Source organism: Castor canadensis, chromosome 8, assembly GCF_047511655.1.
Source record: "Castor canadensis chromosome 8, mCasCan1.hap1v2, whole genome shotgun sequence".
Taxonomy (NCBI): Eukaryota; Metazoa; Chordata; class Mammalia; order Rodentia; family Castoridae; genus Castor; species Castor canadensis.
Window position 1 is genome coordinate 52824784 of NC_133393.1, and position 22378 is coordinate 52847161.

General features: G+C 47.2%; 1 protein-coding gene and 1 long non-coding RNA gene across 2 annotated transcripts in view; one reads left to right on the top strand and one right to left on the bottom strand.

Moving 5' to 3' along the window:
- The window catches only part of LOC141425709 (uncharacterized), a 283495-nt gene that overhangs the window by 16338 nt on the left and 244779 nt on the right, over positions 1–22378 (top strand). The gene's annotated exons all lie outside the window — the stretch shown is intronic.
- On the bottom strand, positions 18402–21234 carry Foxq1 (forkhead box Q1). Its single transcript, XM_074082997.1, has 2 exons — positions 20763–21234; positions 18402–20667 (listed from the first exon to the last, which is right to left on the bottom strand). The coding sequence occupies exon 2, from the start codon at positions 20448–20450 to the stop codon at positions 19221–19223; it is 1230 nt and encodes a 409-aa protein (XP_073939098.1). The 5' UTR covers positions 20451–20667; positions 20763–21234; the 3' UTR covers positions 18402–19220.

Genomic DNA, 22378 nt, shown 5'->3' on the forward strand with positions numbered 1-22378 from the left:
TGGGAAGCTTTGGCCAGGCTGGGCAGAGGAAGAGAGGTGGCCCAGGTCCTTCTGTATCTTCATAGATTCTGTCTAGAAAGCACAGGTAAAAAGCCTTGATCCTCTAGCCAACATTGTGGAAAATGAAACATTTTACCCAGTAATTCTGAATAACAAACCCCTCCTTTGCCTTGGTCATCTCACTCCAAGCCCATGGTGTCCTCTATACTGATCTCTTACCTCCCTGCACAGCATCTGTCCCTGTGGATGGGTTGGGGCTGGCAGAGGCTGCTGAACCTCCCAGGTGGCCCTCCAGGTGTGCTGCTGTGATCCTCTTGTTCACCTGCAGGCTGCACTGTTGCCGTGATTATCTTCCAGCCACCACTGGCTGGCTGTTCATGGTGCATAGACAGGCTGGGCTGAGGGTGCAGGTAGGCACTGTCAGACAAAGGATGCAGCTGGAAGCTGTGGCTCCACTAGGCCCGGTGTTTGCAGGAAAGCTCCCCTCCTGGAGTCCCTGGCCTCAGTTTATTTCTCTGTAGAAGATCTATCTCAGGCTAAGAACCCCACAATTCAGGTTCTAGGGTGGTACCTTACAGTAAAAGTAATCAGGGAAATCAGGAGTTCGGAATTCTCTTCCCAGAGGTTTAGGTGATGAAACACAGGTGTGTGGATATGAGACCAGCAATTTAGCTAACAAGGAAAAGCCTGGAATGGGGCTGCATGCCTGGGGAGCAGAGGGGCCCTGCAGGAGAGGAGGTGCCTTCACCTTCACCAGCCAAGGTGGAGGGTCACAGTGAAGCAGGTGGCCCCAGAGGAGTGACACCAACAACCAGAAGAAATGCAACATCAGGAACAAAACCTCCGGGGGTCAGCGTCCTGCACCGGACTCTTGGGCTAACCTTTTCTTTGTGCCTCCATCCTTCCTGCCTAACCTCATTCCCTTCCTAACTCCCATTATAGGGAAGAACGTGTAGGGAAAGGCTCCTTTCCTGAACGCAAAGGCAGGCACTATTAGAGTGGCACCTTGATCCGCAGGGCCCTTTGTTCTGCTTCTTAATGACTAATTATTACGCTATGAGGGCTTATGCAACCCCGGCGGAGGGAGTCGTCCTGCCAGAGCGGAGCTGCGCCGTTGGAGTGGGTGATCTTCACAAAGCTGTGACTTCGACTTGGAGTTGCGTAAGAAATAATTACAGAGTCCAGCCGGGGCTTGCTGCTCAGTGCAGCTCCGGGCTGTTACCCCCAGTAGCTTTACATGCTCGTTAATATTTAAACTGTCGAGCAGCAGCAGAATATTTTGTAAGCTTCCTTCAGGAATGGCTGCGGGGCGCAGTGTGGGCAGGGAGAGAACCCAGGACAGGCCGGGTAGGAGAGGGGAATGGATCGGGTTCCATTGGTTTTTCCTGGAGGACTTTTATCCTTCTGCAAATGATGGCCCTGTGTGCGGTTGGAGGGGGTGGTCTACATTGTCCTCTTTTGCCATAGAAAAGAAGTTAAAAATCACCATTCTTCTTCAAATCTCTCCATTTTTTGTTTGGTTTTACTTTTTTGCGGTGCTATGGGGATGAAACCAAGGGCCTCCAAGAGCTCTCCCACTGAGCCATACCCTCTGCTTAAAATGTCTCAGTTTTTAAAAACTAGTTTTTTAAATCCTGGGCTACAAAAATAATAGACTTCCAGTGTGATTTTAATTTTAAAAAATAAGTGAAAAATATTTCATGTAATTACTGGTCAGCTACCAGAATCTTAAGAGAAAGAAGGAAAGATTTAATGGAGCTAACACCTCCATGCTTCAGCACACCACACACACACACACACACACACACACACTCACTCTCGTGACACCACACACACACACACACACACACACACACACACTCACTCTCGTGACAAAGTCCTGATGGGCTCATAGGGTCTGGACTCCCTGAGCTCTGGTCTGAATCTGTGGTCTTTGTGTCCTCTCTGCAGAACAGCCTCCTTCTCTGTCTGCCTGTACTCAGTGGCGCCTGTTCCTGTGGGATCTGGGCACAGAGACAAAGCCATCAGGCAAAATATACATCTGTGTGCTATGGAGGGAGTGCCGCCTGGCTCCCTAGAGTCACCCTGGCTTAGGTTCCATCAAGGACTTTATCCCAGGGTGGTTTGCAGAAGTTAAGGAAGCCAACTGTGCAGTCCTTCCTTGGTTCCATTAATCAGAGAAGCAACAAGCTGGTGTTTGTGAGGTTTGGCAAAATTACTAGTTTATAAATCTATTACCAGTCTGCCTCCCATGGGCAGAAGACAGGCCTTCTCCTCTGGGGTAAGAACGCATTTCTTCTTCCTTCCTTTCCTTTCTTTCTCTGTACCACCTTCACTTTGTGAGTCCTTTCTTGCCTCTCTTTCTCTGTCTCCTCTTTCCCCTGTTTGCCTTTACTTTCATGGTAAAAAAAAATAGTTTTCCAAACAGAATAAACAGATGAAAAGATAAAATATTTCTCCACATCCCAGAACTCTCCAGCCCATCCTACCACTCTCCAGAGGGAACTTCAACTTAATCCTTTCTTAAAATCCTGCAGATTTCCTCTGTGTGTGCAAACGGTGTAGGACATATCTCTCCATCTATATCTGAAGAGCTTCTGTGAGAAGGGGGTCACACTCAAATTATTGCTCTGCAACTTGCTTTTCCCCCATGTGACAGTATTTCCCGACATGTCCCACAACAGCCCTAAGATACCCCCTTACACTCATGACTGCTTGCTAGTCCATTGTATGGCTATGTTCTAATTCATTTAACCAGCTTCTTAAATTGGCATTTATTTTCTTGAGTTTGGGGAAATTATAAACCACAGTACAACATGCATCCTAGTACACATGTACTTTTTGCACAGTTGAGAGATTATACCCTTAGGATAAATTCCTAGCAATGGAATCTCTGGGTCAAGGTGTATATGCATTTTACATATTAATAGATATTGCCAAATTGCCCTGCAAAAAGGTTGCACCAATTTACAACCCCATTAACATTTATGAACTGCCTATTTCCTCAGAACCCCACTGGCTCCATGTCCTATCAGACTTGTAATCCTTGCCAATAGGCAACAAATGGCTAGTCATTGTTGTTTAAATTTGCATTTTAATTATGAAAATTTGAACTTTGTTTCACATATTTATGACCTGTTTGCCATAAGCATTTCATTTTTTTAATGAAACTGATCTTGCTTATTCCTTATTACTATTGGTCTTTCACCATTAAAAATTGATTTATAAAAACTTTGGTTTGTCATTAGCCTTTAATCATCAGATAGGCCACAATATGTTCTCTGTTTGTCTATTTTTTTTAAAACAAATGGCAGCTAACAATATTTATGGATTCAAACTTATCTGTCTCCTTGTGTAGCATTTATAGTTTGTGCCATGGTTCAATGAGTTCTGCCTGCAAAATGAAGACTTACAACTCACCTATGCTTTTTTCTATGAGTACTCTTATGGGGTTGCTTTGCACATGTACATTTTTGCTATTTTAGGTATTTATTTCCATGTACAGATTGAGGTAGGGATTTGATTGGAGGAGATCCACTGGCTCTGTGTAGTAGGTTTTGTGTAAGATCCAGGCAGCAGCTTGCTTCATTTTCTTTTCTTCTGGGATCAAAGACTCTGTCCTTTTCCAGTCAGGAGAATGCTTGCCTGATCTTTAAAGGCAGACTCAAAGAGTAAAGGGGACAATGGCAAGAAGATTGAGAGAGAAATGGAAAACTGAGAGTTGCTGGTGGAGAGGGAGAAACATGAATTTAAAATGGGACTAGTCACTTACATGGAGATTATAGTCTTAGAACTAATAGGGCCCATTCTACATTAACAACATGAACACAGAAGACAGAGAACCTCTGGGTTGAGAAACCAACTGGGCAGATGAATTCTGCTGATCTCTTGTTTCTCTACCTTGCCTGGAGAAAGAAATAGGAAAATAAACCTTTTTCTTCTGTTACTCTCATTTCAATGGTGTTTCTGTAAAGTATGTTCTCAACTTAACTGATGAAAATTCTATGGGAGGGATTGTAAAGACATCTCATACAGTATGCACCTTAAGTTTTTTTTTGTTGTTCCTCCCATAATTCCTAAATATGTGGGAAATTTTTCTCTTAAGAACCAAATAAGTTAATTGCACAATCAGTAACATTAGAGGTTTATAGTTCTTGGCTTGGATAATACAATGTGCATGTTGGCAAAGACTTAAATGACTTTGATTTGCAAGATAAATAATATAATCCCGTAGATCAAATTCCAGGTAATTTACTTAAGAGGTATTGAAGAACTGTTTCTTCCAAGCAGCTACCTCGTGGTAAATTGTGTAATTTGTATAATTATAAGTTGATTGATTTCATCATTGAAGGTATAATGTTATTAATTCTGATTACTATATTGTAATATAGTATGTCATATAATATGTAATATATACACACATACACATACCCATTGTATATATTATATCTGCATATTCTAATTTAATCCTCATGTCTCCTGCAAGACTGACAGTTCCGTTGTGCTTATTCTATAGATGATGAAATAGAAGTTCAGTTTGACCAAGTACTTAGTGTGTGATAACACATCTGTTGAGTGCAGAGTTGAGACCTAATCCAGGACTGTTTAACCTTAAACTCTGTGCTTTTACTATTAATGGATCTGGTGCAGTCTGTGATCAGAGACTTACAAATTCTTTGTGTCCCATGGGAAGACCCCACTGCAGGACACGTGGGTGTAAACAGAGTTTATTAAAAGTTAGGGAAGGGATTTCAAAGGGGAGCATGACGGGGTGCAGGTGGAAGCCGGAAGCTGAGAGAGTGGGCATCTCCTCTCCAGGTGCTTTTAAAACCTACTGTAAGGATGGGAAGGGGAGAACCAGGTGATTCCCACCCAATAATCAATGAGTGGGGAGGGGCAAATGAGGAACCAGCCAAAAGAGGGCAGTTCCTGAGCCAAAGTATGGTTAATCTAAGATGTAATATTTTTCTGAGTCCCGAACTTTCCCTAATTTTAGCCTGCCTCATAACCATGATTTCAGTCTGTCTCTTCACCCAAAGACAGGTCCAGACACAGTGATAGGCAGGACAGTTTCCACTGGAACTTTAAATTTATGTCAAGTTGAGGAATTGAAATCAATCCTGCCCTCCTCTCCTGCCACCCCTTCATGAGGTCCTCCATCTGCTTGTTGCTGTGGAAGCTGCAGCTTTAAGGGTGCTAGGACCCTCATCCTCTCATTGGTGTCCTGGCTGACACCAGTTATCCTAAGCCAATCTATAGAGAGCCCTGGTCAGGAGGGGAGTCTCCCCAGATGGCCACCTGTAGCTTAGGCTGCAATGACAGGGCCAGGGGAGGGCATGGAAGACATCTGGCCATGGCTCTCAGTCTAGGTGACTGCTGGGTGGTCCCAGTCCTTTCTTGTTATGTTGGCCTCCCTTATCCAGGCTATATTACCTTTTTCAAGTATTTGTTTTTTTTTTTAATTCTTTATTTATTTATTTTCATTTTTCTTTTATTATTCATATGTGCATACAAGGCTTGGTTCATTTCTCCCCCCTGCCCCCACCCCCTCCCTTACCACCCACTCCGCCCCCTCCCTCACCCCCCCCAATACCCAGCAGAAACTATTTTGCCCTTATTTCTAATTTTGTTGTAGAGAGAGTATAAGCAATAATAGGAAGGAACAAGGGGTTTTGCTGGTTGAGATAAGGATAGCTATACAGGGCATTGACTCACATTGATTTCCTGTGTGTGGGTGTTACCTTCTAGGTTAATTCTTTTTGATCTAACCTTTTCTCTAGTACCTGTTCCCCTTTTCCTATTGGCCTTAGTTGCTTTAAGGCATCTGCTTTAGTTTCTCTGCATTAAGGGCAACAAATGCTAGCTAGTTTTTTAGGTGTCTTACCTATCCTCACCCCTTCCTTGTGTGCTCTCGCTTTTATCATGTGCTCAAAATCCAATCCCCTTGTTGTGTTTGCCCTTGATCTAATGTCCACATATGAGGGAGAACATACGATTTTTGGTCTTTTGGGCCAGGCTAACCTCACTCAGAATGATGTTCTCCAATTCCATCCATTTACCAGCGAATGATAACATTTCGTTCTTCATGGCTGCATAGAATTCCATTGTGTATAGATACCACATTTTCTTATATTACCTTTTTCAAGTATTTGTAATCCTTCCTCTCTCTACCTCATTCCAGGAACCTTTGAGACTGGCCAAATCCTTTTTCTTTTTTGGTGGTATTGGCGTTTGAACTCAGGGCCTCACACTTGCTAGGCAGGCACTCTACCACTTGAGCCCCTCTACCAGCCCTTTTGGTGTTGGATATTTTTGAGATAGGGTCTCTTGGACTATTTGCCCAGGCTGGGTTTGAACTGTACTTCTCCTGATCTCTGCCTCCCAAGTAGGTAGGATTATAGGCATGAGCCACCAGCACCCAGGAAGTTCCTTTAATTTTTAAATAAAGGAAGAATAGCCTTCCCCAGACCCTCTGTTTCTCACCTTTCCTCCCTTTGTGGTCAGTGTTCTAGAGAGGACACATAGACTCTGCTCCTGTCCACCGGCCCCAGACTGTTCCTCAGCTGTCCTCAATTGGCCCTTGGCCCCACCACTTCTCTGAAGTGATGCTTCCAAGGTCACTGTAGGTCTTGCTGCAGAAGTTATTATCCTTGAGTTCCTTGCTGGTTGGGACACTCTTGAATATGTCCTCTGAATGGACTGTTTCTCTATGGATTTTTGGTGCTACAGTCTTCTTGTTCTTCCCTTCCAGATTTTTTTACTCATGTCTTTTATTTCTTTTCTTTTCTTTTTATTTTGCTGCGTGGGAGATGGAACCTGGGTCTTGCACATACTAGGCAAGTACTCCCCAGTGAGCCACACTCCAGCCCTAAAATATGGCTCTCCTGTCTTCTCCCAGGAGCCCAGGAGCTCTTTCCTAGTAGGTCAGGAGCTGTCACTCCTCCTCCTTTGTGTGTGTGTGTGTGCCCTAGTGCATGCACATGTGCACACATGTGTGATTATTTTCAAAATAGGTTTGATTTTATGTATTTGTTTCACTTGAATCCCAAAGAAGTCCATTATACCCCCAGCTCACCTTGCATTCCCCTGAAGGCTGTTTCCAGGGCTATAAAAACTATCTACATGCTAGTGTTTCCCGCATTATGTTCTTGGCCCAGATCTTTCTTGAACTTCAGACCTGTATATGCAACTGTGTCCCTGACAGTGCACTTGAACATCCTTCTCTGCAACTCCCACTCAGTGTGCTCAAAGTCCCCCATCCTGCCCTTGGGCCATGGTTAGCTCAGATGGTGCCTGTGGGCAAATCAGAAGAATGCACACATTCCTTAAATGCTTTACTCTAACTGGTCAAAAATGACCTCAATTAATCTGCAACAGTATTATGAGTGTGTATGAATGGCACCCCTTTTATTTGTACATGACCTGAATAACTGCACTTACACACCCGCACACATGCACGTGTACAAGCAGGCAGATCCTGATGTCCTGGCTGCATGAATGGCACTCTGCCCACCAGTGTCCTCTTCCTGACCTCCACATCCAGTCATCTCCAAGTCCCAGGGATGCACCTCCAAGCTTATCAGAACCTGTGGGCTCCCCAACCCAACTACGTTTCAGTGATTCAGACCATCTTGACTCTACTGGAACATTGCAACAACCTCCAGTGTCGCCTTTGGTCATGTTCCTCACAGAGCAGCTAGAGTTTTCCTTGTAGTGGACAGGGTCAGTCTTTGTCTAGAAGCACTTTAGTGACTCCCTATTATCTTCAAAATGCAGACCAAGGTCTTTCACAATCCAGCCGACACCTACCTCTCTCCCCTCCTTCCTTTCCTACTTGGGTCTCCCACTCTGCAATTCTCCAAAAGCATGTGTGCTCCCAGCTCTGTGCTACTGTCCACACTGTTCCTTCCACCTGGAGAGCTTTCCTTCTGCTCCCTGGCCTTTGCCTCCAGCTTTATTCATGGTTTAGGTTTCAGTGTAAATACTGCTGCTGCCAGGCATTCTGCCCATCCCTGGAGCCCAGGATACCCACCTCTCTGCTGGCTCTACACGTGGTGCTAGGCTTACCTGTTTATAGGGACATCTGTGAGACAGTGGCTCTGTCATACCCTTGCCCTTTTTTTGGTACTGTGGTGTTTGGCATGTGGTAAGGTGTTCACAGCAGTGTGCAATTGAACTAGAGAGGATTGCTAGCATACTACATCTTTTTTAATTTTTAAATTTTTTATTTGGAGATACTGGGGTTTAAATTCAGGCCCACTTTCTTCTTGGGCAAGCTCTGTACCATGTGAGCTATGCTCCCAGCCCTTTTTGTTTTAGTTATTTTTCAAATAGGGTCTTGCTCTTTTTGCCTTTGGCTAGCCTGCCTCGGACTGTGGTCCTCCTGCTTATGCAGGAGTACCTGCATAGCAGGGATTATAGGAGTGAACTACCATGCCATGTTATTTTGAGGTAGGGTCTCACTAACTTTTTGCCTAGGCTGGCCTGGAACTGCAGTCCTCCCAAGTGACTAGAATTACAGGTGTGAGATGGTGTGAGCCACTGCACCTGGCCAAGAGTAAATCCTAAATGTTCTCACCACAAGCAAATGAGAAGCATGTGAGGTAATGGATATGTTAATTATCCTGATTTAATCATTTTACAGCATATACATTGAATCAAACCATCACTTTGTACTCTGTAATATATACAATGAAAAACAAAACTTTAACCTGACCCCTGTGCTCTACAAGCACAGCAGGTCTTCCCTTTCAGGGTCCCTGAACTAAAAGGTCAGCTCCATTTATTGTGGCATTAGAAAAGTTTTCTCATAATGGAGAGTATTGGTCTTTGTCTACCCCCTTCTTTCTTCCCAGAACGAATCATGGGTCTAACTCTGACAGAAATGATCAAAGTACTTTATATGCATGAATGAAAATAGAATAATGAAATCCCTTTATACAATTAATATACACTAATAAAAAAAGGAAATGCAGTTTTCAGGATGAACTGGGCACTTTCATTTTGCTCTTAGGGTCCAGGCTTATCAACCACTCACCTGCAGCTCTGAGTGATAACAGCTGCTCACTATGTGCCTAAGCACTGTGCATGTAGCAACTCACTTAACCTCAAAAGGACCCTGTGAAGTCATTGTTATTCTTTTCACATTACAGGTGAGGAAACTGAGGCACAGAGAGGTTAAATAACCCACCCAAGGTACAACAGATATTGCATGGGTTGGGTGTGGTGGTACACTCTTATAATCCCAGCACTTGGGAGGCTGAGGCAGGAGGATCTCGAGTTTGAGGCCAGCCCTGGTTTCACAGTGAGTTGTAGGCCATCCTGGGCTACATAGTGAGATCTTATCTCAAAAAAAAATCAAACTAAACAAGGGGGACTTGGCTGGGTGCAGGGCTGCAGATTTTCTAGCAGAACCTTGCAGGGCAGCTGTCTTTTGAATGGTCTGTTACCTGTGCCTGGCAGAAAACAGAGACTGGAAGTCTGGTGAGCCATTTATCCTCCAATTACTTCTGGTTTAAAGCCTGGCTTTGGCCACTGAGTGTGCTCGGTAATAACAATACATTTTCATCCTCCAAAAAAGGCAAAGAGAAGAAGCAAGGGGAGGAATTGAGGTGTCAGGACCTTGGAGGAGTGGCTGATGTAGGAGCTAGACCAGAGAAGTGTTCGTTCGGAGGGCCCTCCTTCCTGGCTCACTGTAATCCTGCATCACTAGCATTGATCTGGAGTCTGAGTTCTAAACACAGATTACTTGTTTGTATTTAGTCCTGTGTTTGCTTTCTAACTTTGGTAAAAAGCTGTGGGTGGGAGCAAAATTATCTGTCCAAAGCAAATTTAGTCAAGTTTGCACTGTGGTATCATTTCACATCTTGTAACAAAGGAATAGTGACACCAAGAGGGAAAAGGATTGTGACTTGTGGCTAAACTTGACATCATATTGGCCATTTGGATTCAGTTCATGGCCAGTTACTAGAAGGTTATGGGTTGTTTCATTCGTTGCTGACACCTCTGCTAGGCGAGGCATAGAAGGCAAAAGTTTAAGATTGCCACCAGGAGGATCATTGTTTTATTTGCAGACTGGTTTGTGTTTGTCTGGTCAGTGTGTTTGATATGTAGATTGGGAGTCCTCCAAGACCAGCAAGTCAGTCTTCTCGAAGATTGAAATTAGCAAAGGGCAAGGGATAGTTAAGTTTATAATGAAAAAGTGGCAACCTGTGTCTCTCACCCTCCAATTTTTTCCTTTTAGAACCAATGCCCATGTTTTGATTTTGTAGCTCAACAGACTGTCGCAAATGGTGATATTTCAAGCCACAGTGAGCTGAGAGGGTGGGGGATGGAGGGTGGGGAAAGCGCTGGGATTGAAGTTGGTGAGGCAAACAGAAAAGTATAGGAAAAGATCTTATCTGGCAGAGAATTTTGGCCCCTCTGTGAATCACTGTGCAATCAACCAGCAGCAGGCCTGGATGTGGGCTGGCCTTGATTCTACTGCATCAGTGTGACTAAAGATATGGTAACATTCATTCCTGTAACTCATGAAGAGAGGCCCATTGGGCAATATTGGGTTTCAGGACCCAATCTGTGAGTTCAAGCACTTCAACTTCACTTAGGGACACAGCTGAGGGCCACCAGACATTGTTTTTATTTCACAAGTCATGCTGGGGTTATATTTTGGAAAACATGGGCTCATTCATCTTTAGTGGATCCAAATTGGAGGATATATCTCACTGATTCAACTCCCGAGCAAGTTCAACAAGTACTTGGGAAGCAGATGCTGGCCCATGCACAGGAGAAGAGAAGGATCAAGGCCCATGCCCTGCTCAAATCTAGAGAGAACTGTGGGTTTGCTTCAGCCAAAGTCTAGAGTGAGCCTCAACATTGTGCATTTAGTTGTGATGAGGTCTTTTATTGCGTTCATAAATGTCCCCTGAGGCTATTACTCAAAGGGTTCATCTAATAAATAGGAGAACTAATGATTACTCTGTTTCGATTGCTAACTGTGAGTAACTTCTGGAGGGGTCACAAGTATTGGGTTTGCTCAACATTACCACAGCGTTCTGACACAGATGACCTCAGAACTGAGGTACAGGTAGGGTCAGGAAGCACAGGGGATTGCATTCACACCATCTCTTTCATTTAAGGCTGCTCTCTTAAGGCTGGCTTGGGTGGATGAGTGTGTTTAATCATTTGGGGACGCTGCAGAGCCCTGCTAGTTCAATCTCAGGTCCTTCTTTGCGGTGCTCTGGACCTCCATCTGGCTCTTAGGAGTTGGCAGCATCCCCTGGGAGCCACTTCATGAAGGAAAGTCCCCTGGACTGTCAGCTCTGATCCCTTAGGCTTTTGTCAGCCAGTGTGCTACTGAAGACCACAGTGAGTCCTGTCTATATGGTGCTTCCTGACCCCATTTGGTGCAGTGGGCACCAGTGTTGTGGAGGGAAGGAGCTGCCAGGCTCTGTGTCCTACTTAAGAGGAACTGAGAAGTTTACTTTTCCCCCAAACCCCTCTCCCCAATTTGGTCCTGTTAGCTGAAATTCCACAAATGAAGTCTTATTTACTTTATTGAGAAATACAGCATGGTAAGTGTTTTGCTAAGACAGGGTTACTGAAGAGTAATTTACACACACCATGAAAACTGCCACTCTTCAAGTGTGCAGTACTGAGTGTTGGTCAGCATATACAGTCCTGATCCCACCCTCACAATCAATATGTAGAATATTTCCATCACCCCAAAGTTCCCCTTTGCCTTTTACAGCCCCCCATCCCATCCCTTGGCCACCATCGATTTCTGTATGCTTTTTTCAGAGTGTGGTGGGCATGGACTCTTGTGATGTCACCTTTCAATCATCTCAATGCTTTGGAGAGGCCTCTGTGTCACCAAGCATCTTGCTCAGTCCATAGTGTTTGCATGCCTGGAGAGGGGGAGCTATGGCAGTGCAGAGCTCCAACTTGTGTTTTGCACTCCACCCTGGCTTCTGTGTCCCCATTATCCTTCAGCTAGGGCCCTGAGGATGTCAGAAGAGATCAGTAAGAGAAGAATGATTTTCAAAGAGAACAAAGTCATGAAAACCATCCTGGCTGTCTGGTGTGGTATCTGGGCTGGCTGCCTGAGATGGTGAGTTTTCAACAAAAGAGTGAGATCTGGCCTCCTGAGAGAGGGAAGATTTGATTAGAAGGATTTCTCCAGAAAGGAGAGGATCCAGGACAGCACCACAGGGGCCAGAGCAGGACCTGATGACCACTCCATCCTGGTACAAATCAGCCCAACTCGTGTTTGCCCTGGTCCTGCTGGTTAGGGCCACCATCTTGGGATAAGAGATAACCAGCTTGGGAGGGCACTGCACATTCCACATTGGGGGTGCCTCCACCGAGGAAGTCAGGGTGCCCAGACCAGAGGGTGCAGAGACAAATGGCAACTTCCCTTAAAAAATTCAGCTACCCCAAACAAGGGTAGGTCCATCTGCAGGGATGATCATGTAACCCCCTATTAGTCATTCATTTCCTGGGCCTGAAAACTTACATGGAATACACTTCTTTGTGGTACTGGGATTGAATCCAGGTCCTCCATGCCCCCAGCCCTTTATTTCTTTTTAGGTTTTGAAATAGGGTCTCAATAACTTTGCCTGAGCTGCCCTTGAACTGCGATCCTCCTGCCTCTGCCTCCTGAGTAGCTGGGATTACAGACATGTGCCAATGCTCCTGGCTTGGAATACACTTTATTAAATCATAATATTTATTAACATTTGGGGTAGTTTTAGGACTTTTCTCTCATTTTCAGACTTATCTTCATTCTGGGTTCCACGTTTAGTATTGAGTATTAGAATTTTCATGTTATATTTATACTCACAAATATACATGTATTTTCAAACTTTGAGTCCTTTGGTGCTAGCTGCATTTTTAAGTTGTATCAATATCTTAAACAATGAAGGACTGATCTGATCAGCTCAGTGTCTGGCCCTTGGCCTAGGAGTTACCAAGGGACTCAGAAAAACAGCCTTAAATGCCTTATTAATGATGAAATCTCTTGAAAATAATCCAAGGTCTTTCAGCCTGAGCCTCTTGTCTCTGGAATATGCATGCTAGTGTTTTATGCCTAATTCTGAAAGCTGGGTCTTTAGTGAGAAACTTAAGTTGTTGAGAACACACTGGGAGGAAATATTACTGGAAACAGACATTGTGATGCATCAGAATGATAAGTTGTATGTGTTCACTGCATGTTAATGGCTTCTAATACATTTTGCAATATCTGTGAGAACTTTAATCAAGTTGAAGAATGCTGTAACAAAACTTGTCCCTGAAATATACACTTGATCCCAAGCTGATTGCATGTAGAGAAAAGAAAAAAAAAAATACCCTTACACATTATGTTGGCACTGCATGAGAGTTTTAATGGAGGTGAACTGTGAGCAAAAGCATGTGAGATGTGGTCTGTTCTAACCCTTGTCCTACTGAAGTGCATGGGCCTGACCACTTCCTCAAAGTCACCCAGCTGGGTGAGGCACAGGTAGGAATTAGATACAGATCTCCTTAGCATTTTCATTCTGAGATCTTTTTGGAATGGGCCACTTTTAGGATTTTGAGCATTATCAGACTTTTAACTACAGTGGGAGAAACCAGACAAAGGTCACAAAACTTTTCTGCCTTTCCTTAATGGTTAGAAATTGGTGATCAGCCGAGTACCAGTGGCTCACACCTATAATTCTAGTTACTAGGAGACTGAGATCAGGAGTATCACAGTTGGAGGCCAGCCCAGGCAAAAAGTCTGTGAGATCCCCATCTCAACCAATAGCTGAGTATGGTGGTGTGTGCCTGTCATCCCAGCTACATCAGGAAGAGTAAAATAGGAGGATCGCAATCCAGGGCAGCCTGGGCAAAAATCAAGACCCTTCTCCAAAATAACTAGAGCAAAAGGAGCTGGAGGAGTGGTTCAAGCATTAGAATGCTTGCCTACAAAGTGCAAAGCCCTGAGTTCAAACTCTAATACTACCAAGAAAGAAGGAAATAAATTAATTAATTAATTGGTGATCAGGTCAAGTGTAGTGGCATGTGCCTGCGATACATAGGTAGGAGGGTTGCATTGCAGTCCAAGAATGGCCCTGGGCAAATATGTGAGATCCTGTCCAAAAATTAACTAAAGCAAAAAACGATCGAGGGTTGGGGGTGGCTCAAGTAGGAGAGCCAGGCGTAAGGCTCTCATTTCAATACCCTTTGTCCCCAAAGCAGAAATTGGCTATCAGAAACAACAAATACATGTCAAGGATGTTGAGTCAGTGTATTATTTTGAGTTTTAAACAGATGTGATAAAAAGGCTCTGTTACAGCAAATCCTCAACATTAAATGGTTCCTGAAAAGAACAGAAAAGTGGCCTAGGAGTGGTTTGGGAAATGTGGTCTTATGTGATGTTTATGTTTGGCTGTAGTTCACCAAAAATGAAGGTTGATACAGGACTCTTTCCAGTTTGTGTATGAGTTGGCAAATGACAGGAACAGCATTTGCTTCTAATCACCCATCCATCTTAATGCTGAAAAGACATAGGGCCGTGTTGCACAATCAACAGCATTTCACGACACTCGAATTTTTTGCTAGTGTGAAAGAGATCCTCAAAATTCCACAGAGTTACATTTTTATGTTTTTGATCATGATCTTCTTGGAAGATATTTATTAGGGCCATTTGGTGACAACATTATGAATTAACAAATTATGTTATTAAAGCAACAAAAGTTTAATGGTCTCATTAGGAAACTATAAAGCCTGTTACTTAACAGAAATATTATGGTGTTGCAAAGCAGGAAATATTTCTTAAAAGACCTGTCAGGGTTTAATTTCTAGTGCTGAAGTAAAACTCAGATATTGTGGTCAAAAGAACCAAAAAAAATATATATATATATAGTAGCAGAGGAGCAAAATCCTTGTATGTGGGATGCCAAGCCAGCCTCGGATCCCTGAAGCATGGAGTAAGAAATTTTTCTTTCTTTCCAAATGGAAAAAAGAGGCCAGTTTTGTTGTTTGGGGCATGGTGTGAGAAAATACAAGCATAGTCTGCTAAGGAGTGCCCACCTGTTACTGCTTGTCCCCAGTGAGGAGGACTTCTGGGGTCACACCCTGCTCCTAGCACACCCTCTTTTCTGAGTGGAACTCTGCTCCTTGTTGTCTAGGGGAGTGCACACATGGCCCTCTGCAGAAGTGAGAGAGCAGTGTCACACTCACTGGTGGCCTGAGCATGCAGAACACATGGAGGCTGAGGTCTACGGTCCCCCATCCGGGTCTCCCAAGCAAGGAGTGGATGTGCCTACCTCTAGCAAATGAAAGTTCTGGGCAAGGGGCAGGGAATAAGTTCTAAGCCATTTTTCAGTTTGGAAAATCTTTGACCATTGTCATATAATTGATAAGTTCAGGCCAAAGTATGTTTGGGATTGAGTTCTCTGGATAATGTGTTTTAGTGGAAAGAATTCTGAACTGGGAGTTGGAACCTCTGGATTCCAGACCCAGTCCTACCGCTATGGAAAATTTCAAGACAATCTGTGGACTACCATTTTCTTGTGTAGAAGATTACTTGGCTTGAAAGCATGTGACTGCATCCAACGGAGTCCACAAATCTAGCTTTGTATGTTGGGTGTGACTCACATTGCCCGAGGCTGGAGAATGTCAAGTTTGTGAAACTGTACAAGTGGAATGGGAGTGGAATAGGTGGCTCTCCTTGCGATGCTCCCAAGTCAGCAGATAAACAGGGGAGACCCTCTGGGAATCATCTTTATTTGTTGGGGTGGAGCTGGCTGGTTTTTTTTTTGAGAACTCATGTAGGGACTTGCAATTCTAGAAGAGGCCTTAGTGAAGTTTCTGATCCAGAAGTCCAGGGTTTTGGAGCGAGCCATTCCCTGACAGCTGAAATTCCTCCCTGGAGGTTCTCTTGGGCAGCAGAGGCTCTAGAATGTGGGTATCCCTTGGCCCACACCTGGGCAATTTCCTGTATGCTCCAGTCCCAGGCCCCCTGTGCGCCAGAATAGTGCCCTACAGAGCTAAGAAACTTTACACTGACCAGAGCGACTGTGTACAGCACATCTCAGAGATGTGCATCCACAGGTCCTGGGCTTGCCCCAGGCTGTGGAGAAGGCATGGCAGGGCAGACTAGGGCAGGCACGTTGGGCCCTACATTTCTCTGAACCTTTTGTGCATTGCCCGACAAGACGATGGGGTGTGGAAAAGGCTAGGAGGTGTGGAAAACTGGGTGTAAAGTGCCTACCAGGTGGCGGGTCCAGAAGGGGTCTTTGAAAACTGACCCACTCAGCCTTTGCCAGCAGCGCTAGCTCTGGTTGGCCTGACAGGTGTCAAAGGGTGTTTCCCAAACCAAACAGACCTCTCATTGCCACCCCGCAGTCCTGCGCCACCCCGCCGCCCAAGGTCAGGTCCTGTGGACCCGCAGCTTTGTGTTTGTACAGCTGGGCGGTGGCCCCTTTGGCCGGGAGGGACGCACTGGGCTGGGGGAGGGGGGCCGTGGGAAGGGCAGGCAGGGGCCTGGAGGGGGGTGGTCCTGCTCTTGGCTGTGGTGGCCACGGGGACCCTGGAGCCCAGAATCCCCGAGCTTCTGGCCTGCAAGGAATCCAGTTTTCCGAATATCCAAAGAATTTTGGGCTGCAGAGCTCTCACTGTCTGGCCCAGGCCGGTCCCAGGATCAGCCTCAGTTCCGGAGACGGAGACGGAGGCTGGTGTCCCCAATGTCATGTTCCTGCGGAGGTCCAGCGTCTCCCCAACTAAAAGCGCCCATGCAACTTTCCTCCTACCTTGAGAAAATCGAAGCTGTGTTGTCATACTGCACGGGAAAAGGAAAAAATTCCTGGGACTGGGAGCGACGGAGGGGTGGGGAAGGGAGGACCGCGCCCTCCCACCTACCAAGAGTCCAAGAGTCCTTTGGGTCATGGCAGGCGCTTGGAACTGATCGTGGACACCCGCCCTCCCAACAGGGCGAAATGCTCACGATCCTGACGATCCCCTAGAAAATCTGGCAATTCTTGGGAAGACAGAGAAGGGGACCAGAGGCCAGGGAAGGCCTCCAGGTGTTAATTAAGAAGGATTTTTTTTCCTTCTTCTTTTTGAGGGGAGGTGAAAATGGTTGTGATTTTTAAGACACCACCTTTTCCCTTTTCCCATTTTCATTACAGTTTCTGTGTTCTTTAACACAATTAAATTAGCAGTGATTTTAGTAAAATGTTGCACCAGCTGAAGAGAAACTGGAGTGTATATCAATGTGGGAATTAAAACAGTCAACTTTACATAAAAGATTTAAGCATAGGCATCACTTCACCTGTGGAAGTAACACACAGAGGTGGAGAGAAATGCTGGGCTGGTGTCCCTTCCCCCACTGTTCAATGGTACAGTTTCTAAGAGGAAAGCAAGGGTTGAGCCTGGCAGTTGAACCTGTTGCACACTTCCCCCAGTTGCTCATCTCTTTCAGTTTTATTTTCTTGTCCAATTATCCACCTTGTGGGTGCAAATGTCTGCCTTTTGTCATAATTCAACCCTGTTATTATCACTCTTTATGGCTACTAAATAGGTATAACCAAAATCAGTCAAGACTTGTTACTTGCTAGCTAGGCTTGAGCATGGGCTTGATTCTCTCATTCCTGCACACGCAGTGGGGTATCCTCCAATAAGCTCCACTTTCTTTCCTGACCCCCTTAGATGTAGTTCCTAAAGCTTCTTCTCTTCCTGGGTAACCTGGGCTTTACCCAAGAATGGCAGGGCTCATCAGGCCTGAGTTTCCTGTCCCTGAGTTTCTCTTCATTTTCATTACTCTTTAGAACTTTGCAATCTATAAAAAATTATTAAATTCTAGTTTGAACTTTGACTGTACTGAAAACAAGTGTCCACCTGTACACATGATAGCTTCACAAATGAGAGAAGAGAAGAAATGATACTGATTTGTTCACACCCAAATCAACTTTTGCATTCCTAAAAAGTTGGTTTTGTTTTGACAAAAACAGACATTCAAGTTGCAGTGAAAACTGCCTGAAGACACTTGGCTGTTAAGACAGTCATGTGCCAAGATCAAGTTTCCAGCTTAAGAGCCCAAATCAGAATCAATTTACTTGAAAATGTCTGCTTGATTATAACCTCCCGTTCAAGGGTTCTAGGGGGAGAGAGAGGCATGCACTCGTATTGCTGTGGTAACTCTTAAGTGAATACTTACATAAATAATTGGTTTCAAGTTTAAAAGATCTCATTTCTGGATAGCTCATTCTGAATATTTGTACACCAATGTTTGGTAAAGAAACCTGAGGGCCGCTTCCACCTTTATTATATTACTTCCCTAAATATTACAACTCCAGAATGAAGTTTCTTGAGACTCAACCCTGAACCTTAAACTGTGGGGTGGAGATAAAAATTGTACCTCTATTCCATCACTACAAAGTGTGTAAGTCAATTGTGAGTTTTATTAAAAAATAAGCACTATGCCTGAGTTTCATAAAATTTATACATGAATATGTACACAGACACAAATAAAATAATATTAAAAATAAAAAAATCACAATTGTATTCAGGTGGAAGTGGTCTGGCACCCCACATAGTGTTAACTCTTCCTTTAAAGAAATTGCTTGGCCCGAGGAGACCAGAGTTAGGGAACCACTAATAAAGCTTGTAGTTGCCTGCAACATTTTCAATTCAGGTTTCAAATATATATAAATAATTTAATTACAAATCCTAACAACATTTTTTTCTCTCTTTTGGCACAGTGAAGCATCGGTCAATAGCAGAGACACTTCTTCCACTCAGTCACACTTGTGAACGCCACATATATGTACACGAGCAAGGTCCAATAAACCCGAAACAGTAGTCATATCATTTATCCTACGGAATTGTTCCCTGATGTGGTTTTTTTTTGGAGGGGGGGGGCCGAGAGATTAAATCAGTGGAAGGTGCAACAAAAATAGTAAGAATAAGGGAGAGTCTAGGTAGTAGGGAAAGAAGAAAAGTTTTTATGAGGGAGAGATGACAAACTTGGCCAAGAAACAGAAACAATAACTGTTTTGGTCCTCTGCAGAGTTATAAAAGACAAAGGAAACTATTCTGGACTAAGTTATTAAGCACTTCTGTCAAATGCTTAACTGTAAGGCACGTTTGATGGAGTTGTTTTAAAGTCTCTTTTACTCTTGATAGAAACTGCACTGCCCGCGAGCGAGCTTGCGTTCCCCTCCTCTCCAACGGCGCCCATCCCTGCGGGCCTCGAGCTTGGCTCAGGCCAGGAGTGTCTCCACCGGGAAGGGCAGGTGCGGGCCAGGACCACAGGCCGAAGCCGCCTGCAGGGTGGCGGGCAGCCGCAGGGGGCAGTACAGGTGCGCGCCGCCACCAGCCCCGGGGCCTCGGAACGACTTGGCCGGGGCCGCGGCGGAGAGGGGCGCAAGCAAGAGGTGCGGCGGAGGCGGTGGGGCGGCGGGCTGCGCCTCGGGCCTCCGAGCGCCCTGCAGCGCCGACTCTCCCGCGCCGTACGCACAGAGCGGGAGCAGGGCCCCGCCGGCTGCCGCGGGGAGGATCGCGGCGTACGCGGGCAGCGGCGGGCAAGGCGCAGCGCCCCAGGGCAGCTGCATCCCCTGCACCGCGAAACCCAAGTCCCTGTCGCGGCGGCTGCGAAAGGGCTTGCTGAGGATGCTGTCGATGGCGAAGGAGCTGGAGAACTTGCCAGCGGGGCTGGCGTGCCCCTCTGGACGGGCGCGCGAGCGTGTGTGCGGAGAGGCTGAGGCGGCGGGCGCAGGCGGCTGGGGCGCGGCGGCAGGGCGAGCAGACGCCTCCTCGGGCCGCAGCCCCGGCGCAGGGATTGTAGCCCGGTGACTGAGTCGCTTGCGGCGGCGGCGGAAGACTCCGTCGGCGAAGGTGTACTCGCTGTTGGGATTGAGCATCCAGTAGTTGTCCTTGCCCCAGGGCCGCGAAGGGTCCCGCAACACCTTGACGAAGCAGTCATTGAGCGAGAGGTTGTGGCGCACCGAGTTGCGCCAGCCCGTGTAGCTGCCGCGGAAAAAGGGGAACTTGCCCATGAGGTACTCGTTGATCTCGGCCAGCGTCAGGCGTCCGCCCGCCGAGTCGCGGATGGCCATGGCGATGAGCGCTATGTACGAGTAAGGTGGCTTGGGCCGCCGCGTGTACGGCTTGCTGCGCGCGCCCTCGCCGCCCCCCACGCTCCCGGTGCACCGCCCTGCCGCGCCAGCTTCCGTTCTGTCTCCTGCGGCCGCGGGGCCCACGTCTTGGGCGCCAGGCCCGCCGCTGGCGCTCCGCTGGTCGCCGCCGCCCGCCGGATCCCCAGCGCCGCTGCCGGCCGCCGGGCTATTGGCCGCGCAGTCCCCGTCAGAGCCTAGGGAGTCGTCGCCAGTCGCAGACAACGGGGACGGCGCGTCGCTACCGCCAGTACCCTCCAGGTCACTGCCTGGCTTGTCCCCGTGGGCCGCGCGGGGGATGTACACCTCCAACTTCATGCCCGCGCTCCCAGTCGCCTCCCGCGCCGTACCCTTTTCCTTCGCGCAGTCTTAGGTAGCTAGTGCCGGGCTGGAGGTGGCGATCGCGCCGACAGGGAGGCCTGGCCTGTCTCCTGGGACCTCGCCTTCGTATCAACCGAGAGAGAGAGACACTTTTCCGTAGAAGGGTCCTCTTCGCTGGAATTTGGTTTTGGATGGGTTGTGAGTGTTGGGTGGCCTAGGAGGGGCGAAGAAGTAGTTGTTTGAGTGCTGTCTTATAGCTGGAGGATTACAGACTTAGGGGTGAATACAGGCGAGGGCTGTGGCTCTAACCTCTGGCGTCCGAACAAGCCGGGCTTAGAGGGATTTCTGGCTGGAAGGAAGAAGTCTGCGTGTCTGCTATCCGTTACAGAGACAAGGAGGAGCGACTTCGCCGGAGGTTCCAGGTCCGGGGCAGGCGTCCTGGGGCAAACAGATGATGCCGGATGGTATGCCACCCTTGGGGGAGGATCAGGCACCTTCAGCCTCGAGTGCCAGTGGAGCCGAGTCCTCGAGGCCGCCGCGCCCGCCGCCGCATTCCCGCCCCGGGCCTCCGGGCCAGCATGTCCGCGCTGGCTGGCTGCAGCTGAGTCTTGCCTCCACCTTCGGCCCGGCCCAATTTAACCCTGCGGCGGCCCTGTGGGGGCGGGGCCTGGACGCCAGGGGGTGGGGGATCGAGGTGGCCAAGGTGGCCGCGGCTCCCCCACGGGCGCGCACCAGGCGGAGGCCACGCGGCGGTGCGGCCACAAAGTCACTTGGCGCAGGTTGTTTGTTTTGGGTTTGGCCGGCCCCGCCCTCCTCCTCTCGCCAATGGGGAGCATGCTCGCAGCTGGGTGCGCGCGTGTCTCAGTGTGCGTGCGCGCTGGTGTGGCGGCCCCGCCCGCTCTTCCGCTCAGGTGTGAGCTCCCGGCCCCCAGTGGCTGGAAAGGGGTCCCTGCGCTCTGGGCTCCATGAGGCTTGGGCTAGTGCGCCTGGCAGCGGACACCCTATGATACCCCAAGGGAACACCTGAAAGGATGGGCCTGGGTTTCAGGGACTTTGCTCAGGCCTGTGGCCTCTCTAAACTGCATGCGGTGTGCGTTTGTTTCTGAGTACAAGAAACGTGCTTCTCAGGAAAGCAAACCCCTCTGTCATTGCTGAGGTGCTGAACCTCTCAGGGCACACATTGCAGTGACTTCTTTCGGGAGCCACGTGTGGTCCCTCGCCATGATTTCCTTTCAAGAATTGTCTTTGTCTTTTTCCTTCTTTTAAAAATATGGAGCTTGAACTTGCATGCGCCTTTTTGGATGACCTTGACTCTTGCTTGGTAGCGGACCTCTGACTTTCGCTTTTCTTTTGTCTCACTTTACCTGGCTGGAGGCTCTTAGGGGAAGGGCAGCAGCGCCCCCCTCTTCTCCTGGGGCGGCTGTGTCTGGCTCAGGGTGCCAGGCTATGCCTACACTTGTGCCCCGCGGAAGCCTGGAGACTCAGCCACGCTATTCCGGGTTCTGAAAGTCAACAGGAATGACTGGGAGGGCGTGGTCCCTGAGCCCGGGCCAAGAGTAGGACGTGTTTACCTCCATTTCTTTTTAACACTCCTCGTTTAGGACTTTTGCTGTAGTTTCCATGGCACCTGTGTCGGACAGTACGGAAAGGGCCCCTTTTCCCGCCTCAGGACTCTCTGGATCTGACGTCCACGTGGTGTCAATACTTCAGAGAAGAGTGCCAGGGACCCAGGAAGGGTTCACTTGTAAACCTGTTGCCTACCATGCGAAATTTTCCTCCTTTTTCCTGCCTTTGTTGCAAATAGCGACCATGCCGCAAGTACGTGGGAGCTCATCTTTGATGTTTATTAACTTTCCACTATTTATGTAGAAAACGTACACAATCCTTTCTTATCTTTATTCACGGAGTTTAAAAAGCATTTCGAA